Below are 20,645 nucleotides of genomic sequence, written 5' to 3' on the forward strand. Positions count from 1 at the left end.
ATTGTAGCCCATATAGACACAAAACCCACACCTACCACAGTAGTACAAGTTTATATTCAAACCAGCTCCGCAGATAATGAAGAGATTGAAGACATGTATAATGCAATAAAAGCAATTATTCAGATAGTGAAGCGAGACGAAAATTTAATAGTCATGGGGGATGGAATTTGACAGTGGGAAAGGAAGAGAAGGAAAAGTAGAAGGTGAATATGGAATGGGGGTAAGGAATGAAAGAGGAAGACACCTGGTACTATTTTGCTCAGAACATAACTTAATCACAGCTAACACTTGGTTTAAGAATCATGAAAGAAGGTTGTATACATGGAAGAGGCTGGAGACACTGGAGGGTTTCAGATAGAGTATATAATGGTAAGACAGAGATTTAGGAACCAGGTTTTAAATTGTAAGATATTTCCAAGGGCAGAGGTGGACTCTGACCACAATTTATTGGTAATGAACTGTAGAATAAATTGAAAACAATGCAAAAAGGTGGGAATTTTAGGAAAGGGGACATGGACAAACTGAAAGAACCAGAGGTTGTAGAGAGTTTCAGAGAGAGCATTAGGGAACGACTGACAAGAACAGGGAAAAGAAATACAGTAGAAGAAGAATGGGAGATGAAGAATGAGAGATGAAATAGTGAAGACAGCAGAGGATCAATAGATAAAATGACAAGGGCTAGTAGAAATTCTTTGGCAACAGAAGAGATACTGAATTTAATTGATGAAAGAAGAAAATACAGTAAATGAAGCAGGCAAAATGGAGTACAAATGTCTCAAAAATGAGGAAATGCAAAATGGCTAAGCAGGGATGGCTAGACGACAAGAGTAAAAATGTAGAGGCATATGTCACTAGGGGTAAGATAGATACTGCCTAAAGGAAAATTAAAGAGACTTTTCGCAAAAAGAGAACCAAATGTATGAATATCAAGAGTTCGGATGGAAAACCAGTTCTAAGCAAAGAAGGGAAAGCAGATGGGTGGATCGAGTTTATAGAGGGACTATACAAGGGCAATGTACTTGAGGGCAGTGTTATGGAAAGAGAAGAGGGCGTAGATGAAGATGAAATGGGAGATACAATACTGCATGAAGAATTTGATAGAGCACTGAAAGACCTAAGTTGGAACAAGGTCCTGGGAGTACATAACATTCCATTAGAACTACTGATAGCCTTGGGAGAGCCAGCCATGGCAAGACTCTACCATATAGTGAGCAAGATTTATGAGACAGGCGAATTACCCTCAGGCTTCAAGAAAAATATAATAATTCCAAAACCAAAGGAAGTAAGTGTTGACAGGTGTGAAAATTACCAGACTATCAGATTAATAAGTCACAGCTGAAAAATACTAACACAAATTCTTTACAGACGAATGGAAAAACTGGTAGAAGCAGAGCTTGGGGAAGATCATTTTGGATTTTTCTTCACCCTGTATATGGCAATAGTGATCTCACTCCAAAACATAAACTTATAAGTCACCTTTTGTATATAAATAAACATGCAAAGTGCACAGATTGTTTTACTTAGCTGATTATGTAACATCTATCTCCTACTGGCATGCCAAAGAGGAACACTGCAGGGTAAGCTTATCTCAGTCAAAATTGCAAAAACTGTGCAGCACATCTTCTGCTTGGAGCAGCTAACAATGCAAAGTTTCTCTAAAATAATAACCATATGCGAGGTTATAAAGAAAAACCTGCACAAGTTGTTTGGCATTCTGTGGGAAATAGTGTGATACTACAGAGTGACTCTACGTAAGTGTTATTGGTGGAAAATTCTCTGCAGCGCTATCTAATGTTTGCACATTCCAGAAGTTTTAAGCAATATACTTGAAAATGATCAAAGTTAAGCACTGAAGATAATAGTGAGAGACACAAATATGAGGAAATAGCTTTATGTATTCACAAGAAGACAGCAAACTGCAGCAGTGATAATATTACTTAATCTGAATTATAGTTTATAATTTCATTAACAGACATTAACTGGTATCACTCACCAGCATGATATTTCATGCTAAAGCCTTTTCTGGTTATTGACATGTCTGTCCGGAAACGAAGGTAGAGTTTGTTGTTGTTTGACAAAAAGGTAGGTGGCCCGTACACTCCACAGTAGCGACCAATCAGTGGAGATTCCTCTGAATTTCCATCTCTCAGCTGCAACATTCAAACACAACACTGACAATAAACACATAACTTTGATTCTTTTCTCCCACACTACTCTTCCCCCAACCCTTACCCATCTCTTCCTCCCTCTCCCTCTTGTGATTCTTATTTGGATAACACATGCACTGGTACACATAATATTTCAAAAATTAAAATACCTAAACTATGTAAGAGGGGCTCAAAATCATGACAACAAAGCCAACGTTTATATGAATCAATGTTCTTTGAAAAATAACTGAATTTGATTTTCTAACTGAACCTTAACACACATTTAATGGAAATAATGGGTTACCAAGTATCCAAACTCTATCTACATATATACTGAAAGAATAAATGAACTCTCATACCTGTGAATTAGGTATGTGGTTTTTATAAAGCATAATCTTTATTTCATAAGTAAAAAGTGTTTCCACCAAGAATACCTCTACAATATATAAGTGCTATCTATTACCCACAATATCCAGGAGAGAGAAAAAAAACAATCAACAAAACTGATCAAGTATTACATGGTACTAGAAAGAACATATTCAGTCATTTTAGTATATACAGCCACACTTTATTAAAGTAATGTACATTCCTACCTGATTGTGCAAGCTTAGTGTTAACAAAATTAATAACAAGGGCTTATAAAAAGCTTTTGATAATGTTGACTGGAATACTTTCTTTCAAATTCTAAAGGAGGCATGGATAAAACACAAGGAGCAAAAGGCTATTTACAATTTGTACAGAAATCAGATGGCAGTTATTAGAGTCAATGGGCACAACAGGGGAGGTAATTATTCAATCTCTATATTGAGCAAGCAGTAAAGCAAACACAAGAAAAAATTGGAGTATGATCTAAAGTTCAGGAAGAAGAACTAAAAACTTTGAGGCAGGCCGATGATGTTGTAATTCTATCAGAGACAGCAAAGGACTTGGAAGAGCAGCTGAATGGAATGGACAGTGTCTTGAAAAGAGGATATAAGATGAACATCAACAAAAGCAAAACAAGGATAATGGAATGTAGTAGAATTAAATCAGGTGATTCTGAGGGAATTAGAATAGGAAATGAGGCACTTAAAGTAGTAGATGAGCAAATATTTGGCTGTCCAGATCGTCTCATATCAATCCCATTTGATATGAATCCCATTATGGGACATAATCAATAAGTGAGATCATGCACAACATCCTGCAGCGATAACATTTTCAAAATTATGTACGCGTTTATAAGCAGCACAGCCCAATATTTCTGCAGGGGACTTCCAATGACTTCATGCCACATCAAATTTCTGCACTACTCTGGACAAAAGGAGGTGCGACGTGATATTAGGAAGCATCCCACGACTTTTGTCACCCCACCGTGCAAAATAAACAGTGAGCTATGCGAGAAAAAATACAATCCATGGATGAAAATGTCCTCCAATATTACAAGCTAGCAGCACAATCCCATGATGAGGCAGTTGTCTTTCAGATAATTAGTAAAGAAATTTGCAGTTGGCTGGGATCTGTGCATTAGATCCCAACAGCTTCGACTGGGAACGTGTCATAGAGATAAAATAAGGTATTTTATAATTATGTGTTTATTTGTGTTTGTAAGTTCAGTAAATAATTTAATTTATGTGAATATTGTATTTATGCTTTATTCTTTACTCCGGTTCTTGTTTCTTCATTAGTTAATTATAGTTTCTATAGAAAAATATAAGCATAACACACCTGTGGAGCGAGCAAAGTACACTAGCAACATTTAAAGACACCATACTTAAAAAGTTAAACGGAAAAAAAGATAAACATCACTGGTCAAACTGACTGGTAGCCGTCCTTCCACTTGGTTCATTAATGCCTGTCCTCCTAGTGTTAATGCTTCGAGTGGGTTGTTACTGTGGGGTAACACTTGTTCATGGCAACAGAGTGGTACAATGAAAGATAATGAAAGTTCATTTCATTATTTTTTAAATAAACAGGGCTTTAGCTGATACAGTGTATGCCCATTTAACCCTCATTTAATTAAAGTAACATTAAGCTGTGATTTTGAGTATAGTGTTTACCTTGAAAATCTTTACATGTGTACAAAGTATGCCCAATGCCTGCTCAGATATGAAAAATGGCATGCCTGGTTGAGGGTTAAATACATTCCTTGACTACTCCCATACTACTTTCCCTCCTAAATTAAAAAACACTACATTAAAAGCCTCTAAAAAGAAGTCATGAGTGAACAACTGTGACACAAAAAGATTTTTCATAAATTACTTTACAAATAACAAATCTTCCAATGTGTTCCCCCACCTGCCACAAGAGAGGTAGGGCAATGTTAGAAATATGTCAAACTCCACAAGAAAGTTATTGCGCATGTCAAAAGTATGGATAATGACAATTATGTTGCTACATCTCAAGACAAAGCACAGGCAATATGGATTGTCGTAACAACATGTGGAACAAATCAACTGCCTCCTGAATACAAAAACACGACTCTTATTTAAAACCTCTAAAATCACTGAGCAACAAGAAGTTCCCAATATATTTAATAATCACTATGCAAGTTTTGTAAATAACTTACTACAAGGCATAAAGAAACCCTTACGTTGTATGCAAAGTGAAGTAAAATATTACATAACTTCTATGTTCTTTTGGATGTTATTGCTGATGAAATTATATTCAGAACAAAGAGTCTAAAAACTATCTGTAACTGATGATATCTCTGACTGAGTCATAAAGAACTGCATCAGTAAAACAGTTCTAATGTGTAAAATTCATCTTTGATGACAGGTACCAGGTGGTTATAATTAAAATGCAGCTACTCATGTAGAGCGAGTGTGGGCTGTCATTATCACATGGTAGCAAAACTTGGTAGATATTCTGATTCGTTAATGTGGAATCGATTTACACTAAAAAAAAAAAAAAAAAAAAAAAAAAAAAAAAAAAAAAAAAAAAAAAAAAAAAAAAAAAAAAAATTTATTTCCAATTTTGGCCGCCGAATGTTGCGCACTGCTTGTATGATGGTCTAACATCCATGCTGTCATTTGACAAGCCATAATGAGAGTGAATAGAATGACTGTCGAGAAGAAGAGACCATGCACGGTTAGTAAAACTGTCTATTGTGAACAGCAGTAATTACAGTCCTGCACTGAGAGAGTATCACTGACTGGAAGGTCTGAGGAGAGGTCCGATGTCATCAAGTTGTTTAAAGAAGATGATAATAAAATTCAAAACACTGGTGAGCTCGGATGCTGTTGCTGTAATTGACCATGCACATGCTTCGGGTAGTTCTAGTGCTAGTGCAGTGCCATGAGAACTGTCCATCCCAAGGTCAACAATACAGAAAATTTTGTGGCCAATTTTACATTGATATCTGTATAAGATCCAGACAGTGCAGCACCTGGAACTTCATGATCTGCAGCATTTTTTTGAATTTGTTGCTTGGATTCTGGAAAGGATTGAAGTTGATGATATGTGGTTGGGGAATTTTATATGGAGTGACAAGCCATGTTTTACACTACAGGAATATACAATGAATACACACAACTGCCAAATTTGGGGTACTATTAAACTGCATGTTGTATATGAAGAAAACTGCACTTCCCGTATGTGACTGTGTGCTGTGTGATTTGGATTCACAAGCACTGCTATTCTCTGTCCATTTTTCTTTTAAGAGAAGACATCCAGAGAGCCTGTCAAATGTACCATGATGTCTGCACATTATAGAGATCTCATTCTACAACATGTGATTTCTGCTCTGGAAGAGCGCAACTCTGTGGAAACCATTGCTTTCATGCAAGATGGGGCAACACCTCATGTTGCTCACCCAGTGAAAGGTCTGCTTAATGCAACCTTCCACAAATGTGTTATCTCCAGAGGTTTCCAAATGCATGGCCTGCAAGATCACCTAATTTGAATCCATGTGACTTTTGGCTCTAGGGTACAGTAAAAGAATGCATTTATCAGGGACACATTCAGTCTCTACCTGCAGCATTTCAGTGACATCTCTGGTGCTCATACTCAACAATTTGTGTAAGTGGCGGTTGATAATAAAATTAATGTTATGCCTTTCACACTGGCTTGACATTTTCTACCCACAGCCCATTCCTAGTTCATTAAGCACGGAAACTTTTATGTACATTTGTCTTGCATTCACAATACTAGATTTGCAACTGATGGCCAGAGTTTTAACTATATTTTTCCAGGGTAACTCAGTTCCACATTAGCGCATTACAATATCTACCAAGTTTCACTGGCATACAATACTCACAGCCAACACTGGACCTCTGTGAGCAGCTGCACTTTAATTACAACTGTCTGTACATTTTCTGATTGTACATGGTGAAAGCTGTTCCAGTCTTTAAGAGAGATGAGGAAAAGTAATATAGGGAAAAAAACAGACCTATATATTGTTACTAATGTGTTGTAAACTTCCGGAAATATATCAAAAACATTGCATTCATATCTTTTTCATTTTGTATATAACTGTTACTTATGTTCTAAGATCCTAAACATTATTTACCAATTATGATGTACTTTTATTTTGTCATATTAGTGCTTGACTGTTATAATATTGGTTTATGTGTCAGAGATATGGTTTATTATTAGATGTATATCTTTGATGAAAATCAATTTATATTGTACATACAATTTAGGATTGTCTTCTGCTCTTAATTATGTATCACTGATATGAATTTTCTCAAAATTTTCAATAAGCAAACAATATCTCTGACACACAAACAATATTCTAATAATCACACACAAATGTGACAAAAGTAGATCACAACTGAAAAATATAACATTTAGGATCTTATATATAAGATTAATTGCAGTTTCTGGAAAAGGATCAAATCCACTCTGATACTCCGTATGGATTCACGCAGAATCAGTCCACAATTATTGCATGTAGGAATACATGCACAATACATACACTCCACTCTAGACCCACTTGACAAAAGACCAAAAGCAGTTAGGATTTTCTCACATTTGTCACAAGTATTTGATGTCACACATCACATTTTATTAGAGAAATTATAGTCCCATGGCATCAAGTGGGTCAGCACATATCTTAAAAACAGGAAACAGAAAGTAGCCATAAAACATGCATCAGAACATTATACTCTGATTATGAAGATATACATGAAGCGTGCACCAAGCTTCAATACTTTGATCAATCCTGTTCCTACTACACAGAAAAAACTTACCATTGGACATTAGTGCCACAAATAGTACACTATCTGCAGATGATTGGATCCTCCTTAGTAGCAGAAACAATCTTGAAGTTCACGAGGCAGTAAGTGAAACAATATTGAACTCTAAGAGGCAATAAATGAAATAACAGCCAAGCTGTGTGATTGGTTTGACAAAAATAACCTGATGATCAACACAAAAAACAGTTTCCTAAAATTTCATTTAAAAACCAAGAAAATTGATCCCAATATGATTCTCCTTGCACAGAAGAGATTTACAAAAGTAATGCACATATCAAAACCAATAGACAGCTGTGGATCTCTTTTAAAAAAACCAGTTATTTTACCTGATGCGCCTTTATATATTGGAAATATTTAGGTTTGTTAAAAATAACAATGCTAAATTCAGCAATAATGTGAATTTCCATACAATGGTACAAGACAGAACATGAATACAACATCCTGCCCACAGAAATAGAAAACATGACATCTCTCCCTTTGTTTAACAAGAAACTGAAATCTTTCTTAATTGTCCACTGCTTTTACACTGCATCTGAATTTTTGGTCCACATGAGTGCAAAGAAATATGAAACTGATTGCATGAATGATATTTGTAAATGAAATATGCACTACCGTGAATTTGTTTTTTGTATTTATACCAACTCTAACTATGGCGGACGTGTATTGTGTGTGTGCGTGTGTGTGACTGTGGCAAATTGTCATCTGTAATAAATCTTTAATTGTGCCAACCTGGTACTTAATTGTTCTGCACATCGTTAGTGAGACACATAATTACAATATTTTAATAGATATTACTGAACGTACATTTTAAAAACTTGTCAATTTCATGCACTCTAAATTATCATCACCTCATGTCATCAATCTTCGCATCTTACTTGTCTGATACTATCGTATACCTTTTGGACATCACCAATTGCATGCCTCATACAAAAAATTATTCACAGGATGAATAAATACATCATATAGAAAATTTACCTCCACAAAGTCAAATATACAGCTTCTTGAATCTTCCAGTTCAAAGTCAGTAAATTCAATGCTTAGTCTTTCTCCTGGAGGTAGACGTATTGTCCACTCACAGTCAATATTACGAGGATACTGCTGTGGATAGTTGGGTGATGTAATTGTTTTCTCAGCATCCGTAAACAGTCCACCACAACCAGACATCCCTTAAATGCAACAATTATTAAATAAGGAAGGCATAGCAATAATAAATAATTAAGCAACACAGAAAGTAATATTATAACAGGCAGTCCTGGTGGAATTTAAAAACTGTTAGATGCAAGGTCAATAACTAAATGATAATCTCAAAGACATGGCAAAGGATTCAGTTCTTCAAGTTTGGGATAATTTTGGGTGATGATAGGGTTGCTCCTCTGCACCTGGATCTTCAGTTTGGTCAAAGGAGGATTTGTGAGGATGTGCCACAGGAAATGTGTCTGTGGAAAAAGTTGGGAGATGGAGTGTGCTTGTAAAGGCCTTAGTAAGACCTTCAGCATACTGGGCAAGAGACTTCTCCTCATTGCAAATGTGTCATCCACAGGTGAGAAGACCACATAGGATTTTCTTTTTGGCATAGTAGACATGGCAGCTATTAAAAACCAGGTAATGTTGATGGTTAATCAGCTTGTTGCAGAGTGATGTTTGGATGGAGCTATCAGCTGGGTGGAGACCCACATCCAAGAATGTGTACATTGGACTCAGGGGGTGGGAGGCATATAAAGTGGAGAGATGTTGAGGAATAAGGACAAGCCCTGAGCTTACAGTATGAACATACCATAAATGAATGTGAACAACACAAGGGGCTTGGAATTTTAGGTGATTAGGAAACTTTCCTTTGAACAAGTTTGCACAAAAGGGAGACATGCAGGTAACCAAGGCCTTTCTGTGGATCTGTTTGTAAATCTTCCTTTCGAAGGAAACATATTTATGTTCAAGTATGTCGTTAGTTAGATGTATAAGGAATGAGATGGCTGGTTTATAGTCGGAAGGACAATGGGATAAGTAGTTTTTGGTAACAGCAAAGCCATGGGAATGAGGTACTTCCATGTAAAAGGAGGTGGCATCAACAGTGACTAGCAGCAGTAATGTGAAGGGGATGTTTGAGAATCTGTGAAGGAAGAGGCTAATGCCTTTAGGAAAAGTGGCTAGGCTGTGGGCAATTGATTGGAGATGCTGGTCAAGAAGAGCAGAAATTTTTTTGGTGGGAGCACAGCAACTTGCTACAGTGTGGCTACACACAAATCCTCCTGCCTGAGCCCAGAACAATCTTACCAGTTCCATTGCCACATTCCTGTCCCATACACCTGCTGCCTCTCCTCTCAGTTACCAAACAGCCTTCCCCTACCTTCCCTCCTGCTCTCTGCCTCCTTTCTCCTTTCAAACAGATGCTTATAAAAGTTATTTTTAAAGTATTTATTATTAGTTTGCTTACTTCAAACCAGTCATTTAGCTGGTCTGTAACTTTATTTATATTTTCTTATAGTTTTCATGGGGTTTTCCTATAAGAAAGATGCTACTGGCATCTGCAAACTAGGTATTTATTTGAAAGTCAGTGCTTAGATCTGGGTCATTTATGTACAGAAGGAAAAGGACAGGCCTCTTTCATGTAGTAATGCACCATAAACTGGGTATAACTGTTTTGTTTGAAAAATGTGAAAGTAGTCAAGCAATTATTTAGCTACTAAGAGGAAATAAACTGCACCCATTTAATATAAGGCTCAGTTCTTATTGAGGTGATATGATATGATGGGCATTGCAACTTGCGATGTGAAGCAGAAGCAACCCACATTTTTGAAGTGCATCCAAAAGGGGCTGACGTGCATTAACTGGTTCATATTAGGTTGACAGTGATATGACACCAACATATATCTCTATCACATCGCACAACATAACAGGAGGTGCTGGTTGCTCCAACTGGATTGTACAACGCAAATTTAAAGTCATCAGAAGTGCCTTGGGGAGGGGGGGGGGGGGGGGAGTTTTATTTATATGAAGCAAAGCTACAAAACTCTCAACTTAGTTTCTCATCAAAGATTTTACTTTTTGCATAAAAAATTGATAAACAGATTTTTGATTCATGTTTTCTCTGCTGCACCAGCTTCCTCATTTGGTCTTAAAGGAAACTGTTCTCTAAGCTGCTTACCTTATTCACCTCCCGGTCTCCCTCTATCATTATACCACCCACACTTCCCTCCAATACTAAATACAATAAAGATGCCACAAATGCCTTGTTTCCCCAATTCTAACCAGTACCTCCTCGTTTGTTACATGATTGGCCCACCTAATCTTCAGCATTCTTCCGTAGCACCACATTTCAAAAGATTCTATTCTCTGTTTGTCTAAACTGTCTACTGTCCATGTTTCACTTCCATATATGGCTACACACCAGAGAAATACCTTCAGAAAAGACTTCCTAACACTTAAATCTATATTTGATGTTAACAAATTCCTCCTCTTCAGAAACGCTTTTCTTGCGTTGCCAGTCTAAAATTTTATATTCTTTCTACTTTGGCCATCATCAGTTATTTTGCTGGCCAAATAGCAAAACTCATCTAGTACTTCAAATGTCTCATTTCCTAATCTAATTCCCTGCACTGCATAAAACATATCCTCAATATTGTACTTGTCTGTACTCAAGACAGCTTGGCTTCCACTCCACGTGAAATGAAATCAAATGAAGTTCTAACAAACGTGGAAGAATACACAGCATAATGTTTACATAAGGTTTATTCTTATGATGAATGGAGTATACCTAATATAACTCAAAGGGCAATAGTTTTTTAAAGCAGTACCTTTCTTATTAACTTTAAAATATCAAATGTGGCATAAGTGGGCACAAATAGTTGATGACATTTTAATTATGGTTAATTATTAATGCGTTTTGAATCAATTGCTTCATGTTTATAATGTATATTTTGACTTGTCACAACTTTTTTTTAATAATCATAACATTTTTGAATGAAAATACAGAAATTGTGTTATAAACTCATATTATTTGAACTGATTAGCATAAAAATTTTGAGGCATGAGAGAAGTATTTATACAGTAACTGTATGCCTTCCATACAACTGCTGCTCTTGTCTCCAAAGCTTTGCTTTTGGTAAGAAGACACGGGTCTAATATCATTAATTCAATAAGTTTAATTTTGTGAAAATTTACAACTATTGTTTGAGGAGACAAGTGTTTACACTTTTAATGAGGTTTTAGATTTTTGTCTAGCATTAGCTGATTCTAAAATACACTCCTGGAAATTGAAATAAGAACACTGTGAATTCATTGTCCCAGGAAGGGGAAACTTTATTGACACATTCCTGGGGTCAGATACATCACATGATCACACTGACAGAACCACAGGCACATAGACACAGGCAACAGAGCATGCACAATGTCGGCACTAGTACAGTGTATATCCACCTTTCGCAGCAATGCAGGCTGCTATTCTCCCATGGAGACAATCGTAGAGATGCTGGATGTAGTCCTGTGGAACGGCTTGCCATGCCATTTCCACCTGGCGCCTCAGTTGGACCAGCGTTCGTGCTGGACGTGCAGACCGCGTTAGACGAAGCTTCATCCAGTCCCAAACATGCTCAATGGGGGACAGATCCGGAGATCTTGCTGGCCAGGGTAGTTGACTTACACCTTCTAGAGCACGTTGGGTGGCATGGGATACATGCGGACGTGCATTGTCCTGTTGGAACAGCAAGTTCCCTTGCCGGTCTAGGAATGGTAGAACGATGGGTTCGATGACGGTTTGGATGTACCGTGCACTATTCAGTGTCCCCTCGACGATCACCAGTGGTGTACGGCCAGTGTAGGAGATCGCTCCCCACACCATGATGCCGGGTGTTGGCCCTGTGTGCCTCGGTCGTATGCAGTCCTGATTGTGGCGCTCACCTGCACGGCGCCAAACACGCATACGACCATCATTGGCACCAAGGCAGAAGCGACTCTCATCGCTGAAGACGACACGTCTCAATTCGTCCCTCCATTCACGCCTGTCGCGACACCACTGGAGGTGGGCTGCACGATGTTGGGGCGTGAGCGGAAGACGGCCTAACGGTGTGCGGGACCGTAGCCCAGCTTCATGGAGACGGTTGCGAATGGTCCTCGCCAATACCCCAGGAGCAACAGTGTCCCTAATTTGCTGGGAAGTGGCGGTGCGGTCCCCTACGGCACTGCGTAGGATCCTACGGTCTTGGCGTGCATCCGTGCATCGCTGCGGTCCGGTCCCAGGTCGACGGGCACGTGCACCTTCCGCCGACCACTGGCGACAACATCGATGTACTGTGGAGACCTCACGCCCCACGTGTTGAGCAATTCGGCGGTACGTCCACCCGGCCTCCCGCATGCCCACTATACGCCCTCGTTCAAAGTCCGTCAACTGCACATACGGTTCACGTCTACGCTGTCGCGGCATGCTACCAGTGTTAAAGACTGCGACGGAGCTCCGTATGCCACGGCAAACTGGCTGACACTGACGGCGGCGGTGCACAAATGCTGCGCAGCTAGCGCCATTCGACGACCAACACCGCGGTTCCTGGTGTGTCCGCTGTGCCGTGCGTGTGATCATTGCTTGTACAGCCCTCTCGCAGTGTCCAGAGCAAGTATGGTGGGTCTGACACACCGGTGTCAATGTGTTCTTTTTTCCATTTCCAGGAGTGTAGTTTATGGCAATCAGGTTGGAAATATAACTATAAGAAATTATGTATGTAATAAACTGTCATACACTTTAATAAAGGTTTTCACTGATTCACCCTCATAGATGCATGGTGATTACAGTATTGTAAAATATGTATGTAAGTAGATACATACCTGGAACTGTGGAGTATGCAATCTGGAAACCTGTGTCGCTGCTTTCATTGTCTGAATGAAAGTGAATCATAACAGTGCTTCCTGGTGACATTAGAGGCTCTGGTTCTGATGAATTGCAGAATTCAGCAAATATTGGATCACGTTCAGAAAGTCCATCATAGAACTAAAGGCAAAAGAACTCAATTTAAAATTCTCCAAAATTGTCACATTTTATACTATGTAGAAAGAAAATTAAATGAGTGCATAATATGAGAGGTATAAATTTCAGGGCTTGAATAGCTTCCATTTCACATTCACATCACAGGTACATACACTAACCCAATGAAGTGTTTTGTTTATATTTCATGACGTAAAATACATCTGCATGTCTCTTTACATCAGCAACTCAGGATCAGAATCTAAGTTACCAATTACTATTGACAATGCCACTAGAACATTTTACTTAATACCATTAAAACAATATAACAAGGGTAGGGCAAAAGAAAAATATTATATTACATGAATTACAATCCACAGCTCTCACATATTAATGCCAGGAGGATTATGTGATTTTTTTAAAAAAAAAAAAAAAAAGGCACTCCATCTTCAGTGGACCATCCAACCACTGTGTCATCCTCAGCTGAAGATGTGGATAGGAGGGGCGTGTGGTCAGCACACTGCGCTTCCGGTCACTATGATGGTTTTCTTTGACTGGAGCCGCTATTACTTGGTCGAGTAGCTCCTCAATTAGCAGCACGAGGATGAGTACACCCCGAAAAATGGCAACAGGGCATTGCGGCCTGGATGGTCACCCATCCAAATGCCAGCCACACCCAACAGCAGTTAACTTCGGTGACCTGACAGGAATCGGTGTACCCACTGCGGCAAGGCTGTTGCCACATGATCAAAGGATGGCCTTAATCTCCACTTGCCCCTGCTCTGCACTCACATTCACCCCTGCCCCCATTACCCCAGCTTCACTCACCCATACCCTTCTATCAACAGTCTCCCTCCTCCTCTGTTTTATCTGCCCATTCCAGTTCAGTCCAATACATCACCATGTGCTGTACGCAACTTTGACAAAGTAAGTTTCCATGCCCCTTCATATATATCCTGGGCATCTCCTATCACTCCATCCCAACAGTCAGCTTCCACCCCCCCCCCCCCTCGCCACCCTCCCTTGAGTTGCATGCCCATTTTCTTCCCTCAGTTCACCCACCACAGTCTCTGACCGCAGATAAGTTGCAGAGCTAGCCAAATGTAGTCCCTCGGAATTGCGTAGTGGCAAGGGTGTATGTGTATATGTGGTAACTCTACAGGAGGATTCATTTGAAAGCTAGCAACACTGTCATTCATCTTTATGTGCCCATTGGTTGCTAAGTACCTCTGAAATCGCACTGGTGGATATACTTACTGACTTAGCTACAACTCTTGGTTGTGGGAATCATTGCAATGGAAAATTTTTGGAATCTTTAAATACAGTCTCTCAATTAAACTACAGATTTCCTATTCTGAATACCATGATACTTTTCCTGATGCTGACCTCTTCCTCAGTAAGGCTCAGCTACACCCTTCTGTTCGCGTTAAACATACTAACAAACAATATTACTTACAGTGTGACAGTTGTTGTCCTTTCCATGTCAAATGTTCTCTCCCATACAGACTTGGCATTTGAGGCTCTTTAGAGCAATACACCACCATTCTCAGCCCACAATCCCAGTAAAAAAGCAGATTTCTCAGGCCATCATATTCAACCCTTGTTCTGATGATCCCTTCAAAAACCAAGTTAGAACATTTGTCACTCAGTATTATGCTGGAAATCCTGTCCTTTAATGAGATCCATTCTGTCCAACATTTTGCCCACCACATCTAGAATAGCTATTGGGTGGTCCTCTCTTCCTCAATCTCCAAAACATTCTGGTCAGACCCTACGCTCCTTCTGCACCCATTTCCCTACCCTATGATTCCTACCCCTGTAACCGTACCCACTGCAAGACCTGCCATATGTACCCTCCTACCAACACTTATCCAGGCCTATAACTGACAACATATACACTATCAAAGGGAGAGCCACCTGTAAAATGACATGTAATGTACCATCTTTTATGTAAACATCCAGCCTTTCATAATGGTATGATTACCACCAAGTCACCAGCAGGCTGAATAGACATAGACATAGTATATACTACCAATACGCAATACCCCTTTTCATAACATGGTCTACAACACTTTCTCAGAACTCTGCAGGTGGGAACTGGCATTACAACATGCCCTTGTTTCTCATCACCCACCAGGCCTTAATTTACCTTAAATTCTTTGGTCTCAGTTATTCTTCTCAGTAACTACTCCTTTCGTTTCCTACATATTTTATTTTCTGACTTGTCTACTTTTCCAACCCTCCACCTCTACATGAAAAATGCACTTAGCTTTCCCCTGTTATAAATTCTAGCAGGATGTTTTGTCAATAATCTCTGTCTTGCTAATCACCCTATCTCCCACTTTAAGCTCTCAGGTTTTCAAAACTTGTCCAGTGCTGTCCCCAATGACCTGTCTTTCTTTCTCATACTGTCCAGTAATCTGGTAAGTCTCCCCTGATCCGGGGTTCTGGGCGACTTTCTCAAACTCTCCCTGTTTCTTAAACCTCACCAATCCTTTTCCTTCATCCCTCTTCCATCCCCTTCAAACGTTCTGCTAAAAGAAGGAGCCACTGGCTCCAAAAGCTTGCACATCGACTTAACCATTATAAATGTTTTCCTCTGCTGCCGCTCAGGGATTAGTAGCTTTATCTATCCAATTACAATGTACACATAAATACAGATAGACAAAAGAAGCAATTCATTATTCTAATAATACATTGTGTGTGTGTGTGTGTGTGTGTGTGTGTGTGTGTGTGTGTGTGTGTGCGTATGCTACTCTCATAGTAAAAGAAATAGATAATTTTAAAATATAAGAAACTGAGGGAGTAAAGGTAACAACCACACAGTTGAGGCATTGAGCTGTTTAGAAGCACATAAATTAGATTCAACATATTGCTGAGCTTACTGATAAATCCTTCTTCAAAGGTAAGAAAATATACATACATTAACACACATATACCTGCATGGCTACAATATACCAGCCATCACTGCAACTCTATTGGGTTGAGAAAAATCCCTCATACTAGCTGAACTGTACTGATGGCACATTGTAGTTGGCTAGGACAACACAGTTGTATAGGTGTACATGTGTGTTTGTGTGTGTTTTCTGTTAGCTCAAAAGGAAGATTCATATGAAAGATCAGAAACATTCTCAGCCTTGTTTATGTGCCTAGCAATGACTTAATATCTCAACTACACAGTGAATTGGAATGTTTACTGTGTCCACTATACATATTTCACGGAGGTGTTCCCTTTATCATAATTCTAATAACAACAATTAATTTAAAACAGTACCCTGAGAAAATCGAAAGAGCAGGTGGTGTGATTCTCCATTCGAAGTGAGAAGAAATGAAACTGGATTCGTTTACTCCGAGGAGCCCTGATAATCCAGGCACAGTCTCTGTTCTGTGGGTAGTTTCCTGGTGAGCCCGGAGACTGCAGACTGCCATGCGATTGTGCTATAATAATTCCACCACACTCTGGAAAATGGAAGGTTTCACAGTAACATGAAAAGTTATCTTCATAAAGTAAGTTCAAATGCACAAACATATGAATCAGTAAGAATAAAATGTTAAGCAACTGGAAATATATTATATAATTTGGTGGCAAACAATATCCAAACATTTGTTAAACATGCTTAGTAATCTTACAGTCAACTAGTGTCTTTGGGGCCTGTCAAACATATCTTATGTTGATCACCAAAGACTCTTAAGAGAAAGGCCGCCAATACAGAGTCTTGGTATCAGAAGGTTAATTGTTAATATTATACCTCAAAGGTAAATAGCAGGAGATTGTTTTTGGTGCTGAACAGCAATTCACAAGATATGGTGGCTTCTCAATGGGGCATAATCCATCACAGAAACCTATGAGATCTGTTACTGGGCCTGTGTTATTTCTTAAATATAATGTCAGCATAATAATCATCAGACATTCGTCATCCACTGATGGCAAAGGCCTTCTCTAGATTTTCCCACGCATTATGGTCTTCAGCTATCTGCATCCATGCTGCTCCTGTGTGTCTTCTATTTGTCACCAACCCATCTCCCATTATATTGTCATTTGGACCTTTTCCTGTCCCATGGACAACTTTCTTGGTCCATATATCATCCATTCACTTGACAACTTGTCCCAACCACATCCACATAATTTTTATCACACTCATAATTATGTCCTCCAGTCCAATCTGCCGTTTGCCCATTTGGTTTTTTTTTTTTTTTTCTGTCCATTCTAGTAGTTCTCCAAACGTATCTCTCCATTGCTTACTGAGAAATCCTTCCATTTATTAATGGTCTTCATTATTGTCTCACTGCCCCATGTTGAAATTGGTAATTACACTGATTGTAAATTATGTTTTTTTTTTAAAAAAAAACGCTATTTAGTATACCAAAAGTACTCCACAGTATATTTGCTCTTCTATTATAATTTTTATTGGCACTGTCTTCAAATGTCTTAGACACTGCTTCTATGCTGTCACTGTTAACATGTATTATTTATGTTTCATCTTATTATATTTCTTTCTTAGTATCCTTGCTGTGTGATTTCCTCCATTTGTTGTTGAAATTTGTGTGGAACAGAGGCAAGCAGTTCAATCTCGATCCCCTTGCCTGACTCCTCTTTCAATCTTCAATTCCTCACTACCCTCATTAAGCTTAATGTAAACTGTTGCACTGAAATAGTCTGCAAATAACAAGAAAGGCACGGTCAAACTTCAGAGCTCATTTCTGACACATAAAAGAAGTATGTTATATGGAGATGCATCCAGAGAAACTTCATTTCCACATTACAGCTCATTTTCTACGACTCTCAGTAGAACATTAATTGTGGGAAACACAAGGAGAGAGAACATACCAAACCCACCACATGACTCTCTCTCTCTCTCTCTTTTTTTTACATTAAATGTTTAAAATGGCCTCCATTAGCATTGATATATGCATCAACTCCCATGTCACTGAATCCCAGATTTTCTTATGTACCGCTGGAGTAATATGTATAGTTCTGTTTTGCAGTCTACCACAGTATAAGGCAAAAAGATTCTCTACATCTTGCACCACAGTTTGGACACAAGAGCTTTCAAACACTCATAATAAATTAAAAAAAAAAAAAAAACATTTGGTTTCGGTTTGAAGAAAGTGAAGCTCAGGAAATTTGTGCATCTCCTCTTATTCACATGTCTCAGAAATTGTTATTTTAAAACCAAAGGGCATTAACACTGAAATGATGAGAAGCTACATTCTGTGGAATATACACTTATCTCATATATAAAGCCACACTTGAGGAAATCAGATATATCACTCTCTACGAAAGCAATATTAATTAATGCGGTGAAATTGAGTAGCAAAAGAATATGAGGTCATGTTACAAAAAATGAAAGCCAAAACATACAGGGCATTTCAGAAGTGATGATCAATATTCAGAGATATGATAAGAATGATCATTCAAAACAAAAATGTTAAGTAAACATGGGCTCTAAAACACATACCTTGAGAGCCATGAGCATTTCTCGATCTTTGATTCTGTGAAACAAAAATCTTCTACTGCACGCTCTTTGCTTTCCATATTTTGTAAAGTGGTAGTATGGACCGAAACAAGAAAAAATGTCTGGTAAACATGGGATCTAAAATGCATACCTTAACTGTTATGAGCATTTCTTCTCCAGTAGAGTTGTGTTTCAAAGTAGCAAAGATGAACAAGGGCTCATAGCTCTTAAGGTATGCTATTTAGAGTGAATGTTTACTAGACTTTTTTCCTCATTCTGATCCATACTACCACTTCCCAAAATATGGAAAGCAAAGAGCTTGCAGTAGAAGAGATTTGTTTGACAGAATCAAAGATCAAGAATTGCTCATAGCTGTTAAGGTATGTATTTTAGAGGCATGTTTACTTGACTATTTTGTTTCGAATGATCATTCCTGGAATATCCCTGAATGTTGTGCATCACTTCTGAAATACTGTGTATAAATAAAGTTTTTGATGGTGATGCACCTTAACAGCAGCACGAGACTTCAAATCAGCCCATACAGTTTGATTGTGAAAATTTACTATCTGGTCCCATGTAAATGATGCCTCATCCATGTAAAGCACAGTTGCACTAAACTATGGGTTCACACATTGTTAAATGAGTCATGCATGCAACCACACACAAAAATTAGCTGCTTATAATGCTTGTACACAATATTACTATACACAATATTACTTGCTGCAGCTATTTATCTTAAGAGTGGCAATAAGGTTGTCATCAAATGTGTGAGGAATTGTGTCCCCCAGTTATAGAGTATTTGTCCACCCACACTTCCCCTAACTGCAAGTAGCAGATTGAAGCATCCCATGCTTCCTAAGATAAATTGCTTGAAATGTCCTCCAGTTTGTCATCTTCATTCTGGTAACCTCTCCAAGTACAAACAGTGTACAGCAAGACCAATACTGTATTTTAAGTTATACAGCAATTAAACTTTAGTAGAAATCAAGTTGTGATTAACATCAGCAAACTGCAATGTTCCCACCAAATCCACAGTAATCACTTAAATACTTGATGCTATCTGTAAGTAATGCAACGTCATTGACATTTACATCCACATGGGTCACATATCAGCATAAGTAATGACTTGGGTTTACCTTTGGTGAAACGGAACCTAAAACATCATGTAACCAGGTAGACATTTTGAGCTTCTCATGCAAGAAACAAGTTCATCTGTTCCTTCCCACAGTTAACTGACAATGAATAATTGTAAAGAATTACTTATAACAGAGAAATACTGTGTTTCCATACACAAGACCACACTACATACTGCCTTCTTCTACGTGTGAGTTATGTGTCCTAAAAGTCTGGTCGTACCTTTTTGTTACACCCTGTATATTCTTTAGATACTAACATAAGTTGAATAAATGCTTTATTTCTCATGGACTGTTCACATGCAATCTGTGTCACAAGCATTCTTAAAATTTATGAATTGTTGACAAAATGAAAATTCATTCCTATCACAAAATGTACTACAATTGTATTCACAGTTTGCTAATGATCAGTTTTCCTATATCTACTTGCAAAATCCTTTACCTGATTGAATGGGTATTTTGTATGCACTTTAAGTTAATTTTAGTGAGTATCTTGAAATTATGGCGAGGAGGGCGATGGGTTTATAGTTCTTTGTCTTTTCTGCAAGCATAGTGACATACAGTATTCCATTATTGACTTAAAGTGTGATGCGGATCACATACTCTAAGATGGTACAGTGTGCTTCACTGTTTACTCATTCTTCATAACTGCAAATAATACTAGTTTCATTCAGTTCTGCACAAATCACAATAATCCACATGATATTAAGACGGTAAGAAATATGGCGACAGTAGGATTGTGTAGTGCCACAAAGCTCCAGAAGCAGTCAAAATTAAGTAGTTCTTCA

At 38.4% G+C, this 20,645-nt stretch overlaps 1 protein-coding gene across 1 annotated transcript in view; it reads right to left on the reverse strand.

The window, feature by feature from the left end:
- Nucleotides 1–20,645, reverse strand: part of LOC124711575 (cubilin-like) — a gene marked incomplete in the record, with an annotated part of 644,865 nt that overhangs the window by 595,086 nt on the left and 29,134 nt on the right. The window contains 4 exon segments of the mRNA XM_047241722.1: nucleotides 1,994–2,150; nucleotides 8,297–8,487; nucleotides 13,133–13,295; nucleotides 16,543–16,727. Coding sequence (XP_047097678.1) covers nucleotides 1,994–2,150; nucleotides 8,297–8,487; nucleotides 13,133–13,295; nucleotides 16,543–16,727 — 696 coding nt within the window.

The sequence above is a fragment of the Schistocerca piceifrons genome, chromosome 8, assembly GCF_021461385.2.
Source record: "Schistocerca piceifrons isolate TAMUIC-IGC-003096 chromosome 8, iqSchPice1.1, whole genome shotgun sequence".
NCBI classification, from domain to species: domain Eukaryota; kingdom Metazoa; phylum Arthropoda; class Insecta; order Orthoptera; family Acrididae; genus Schistocerca; species Schistocerca piceifrons.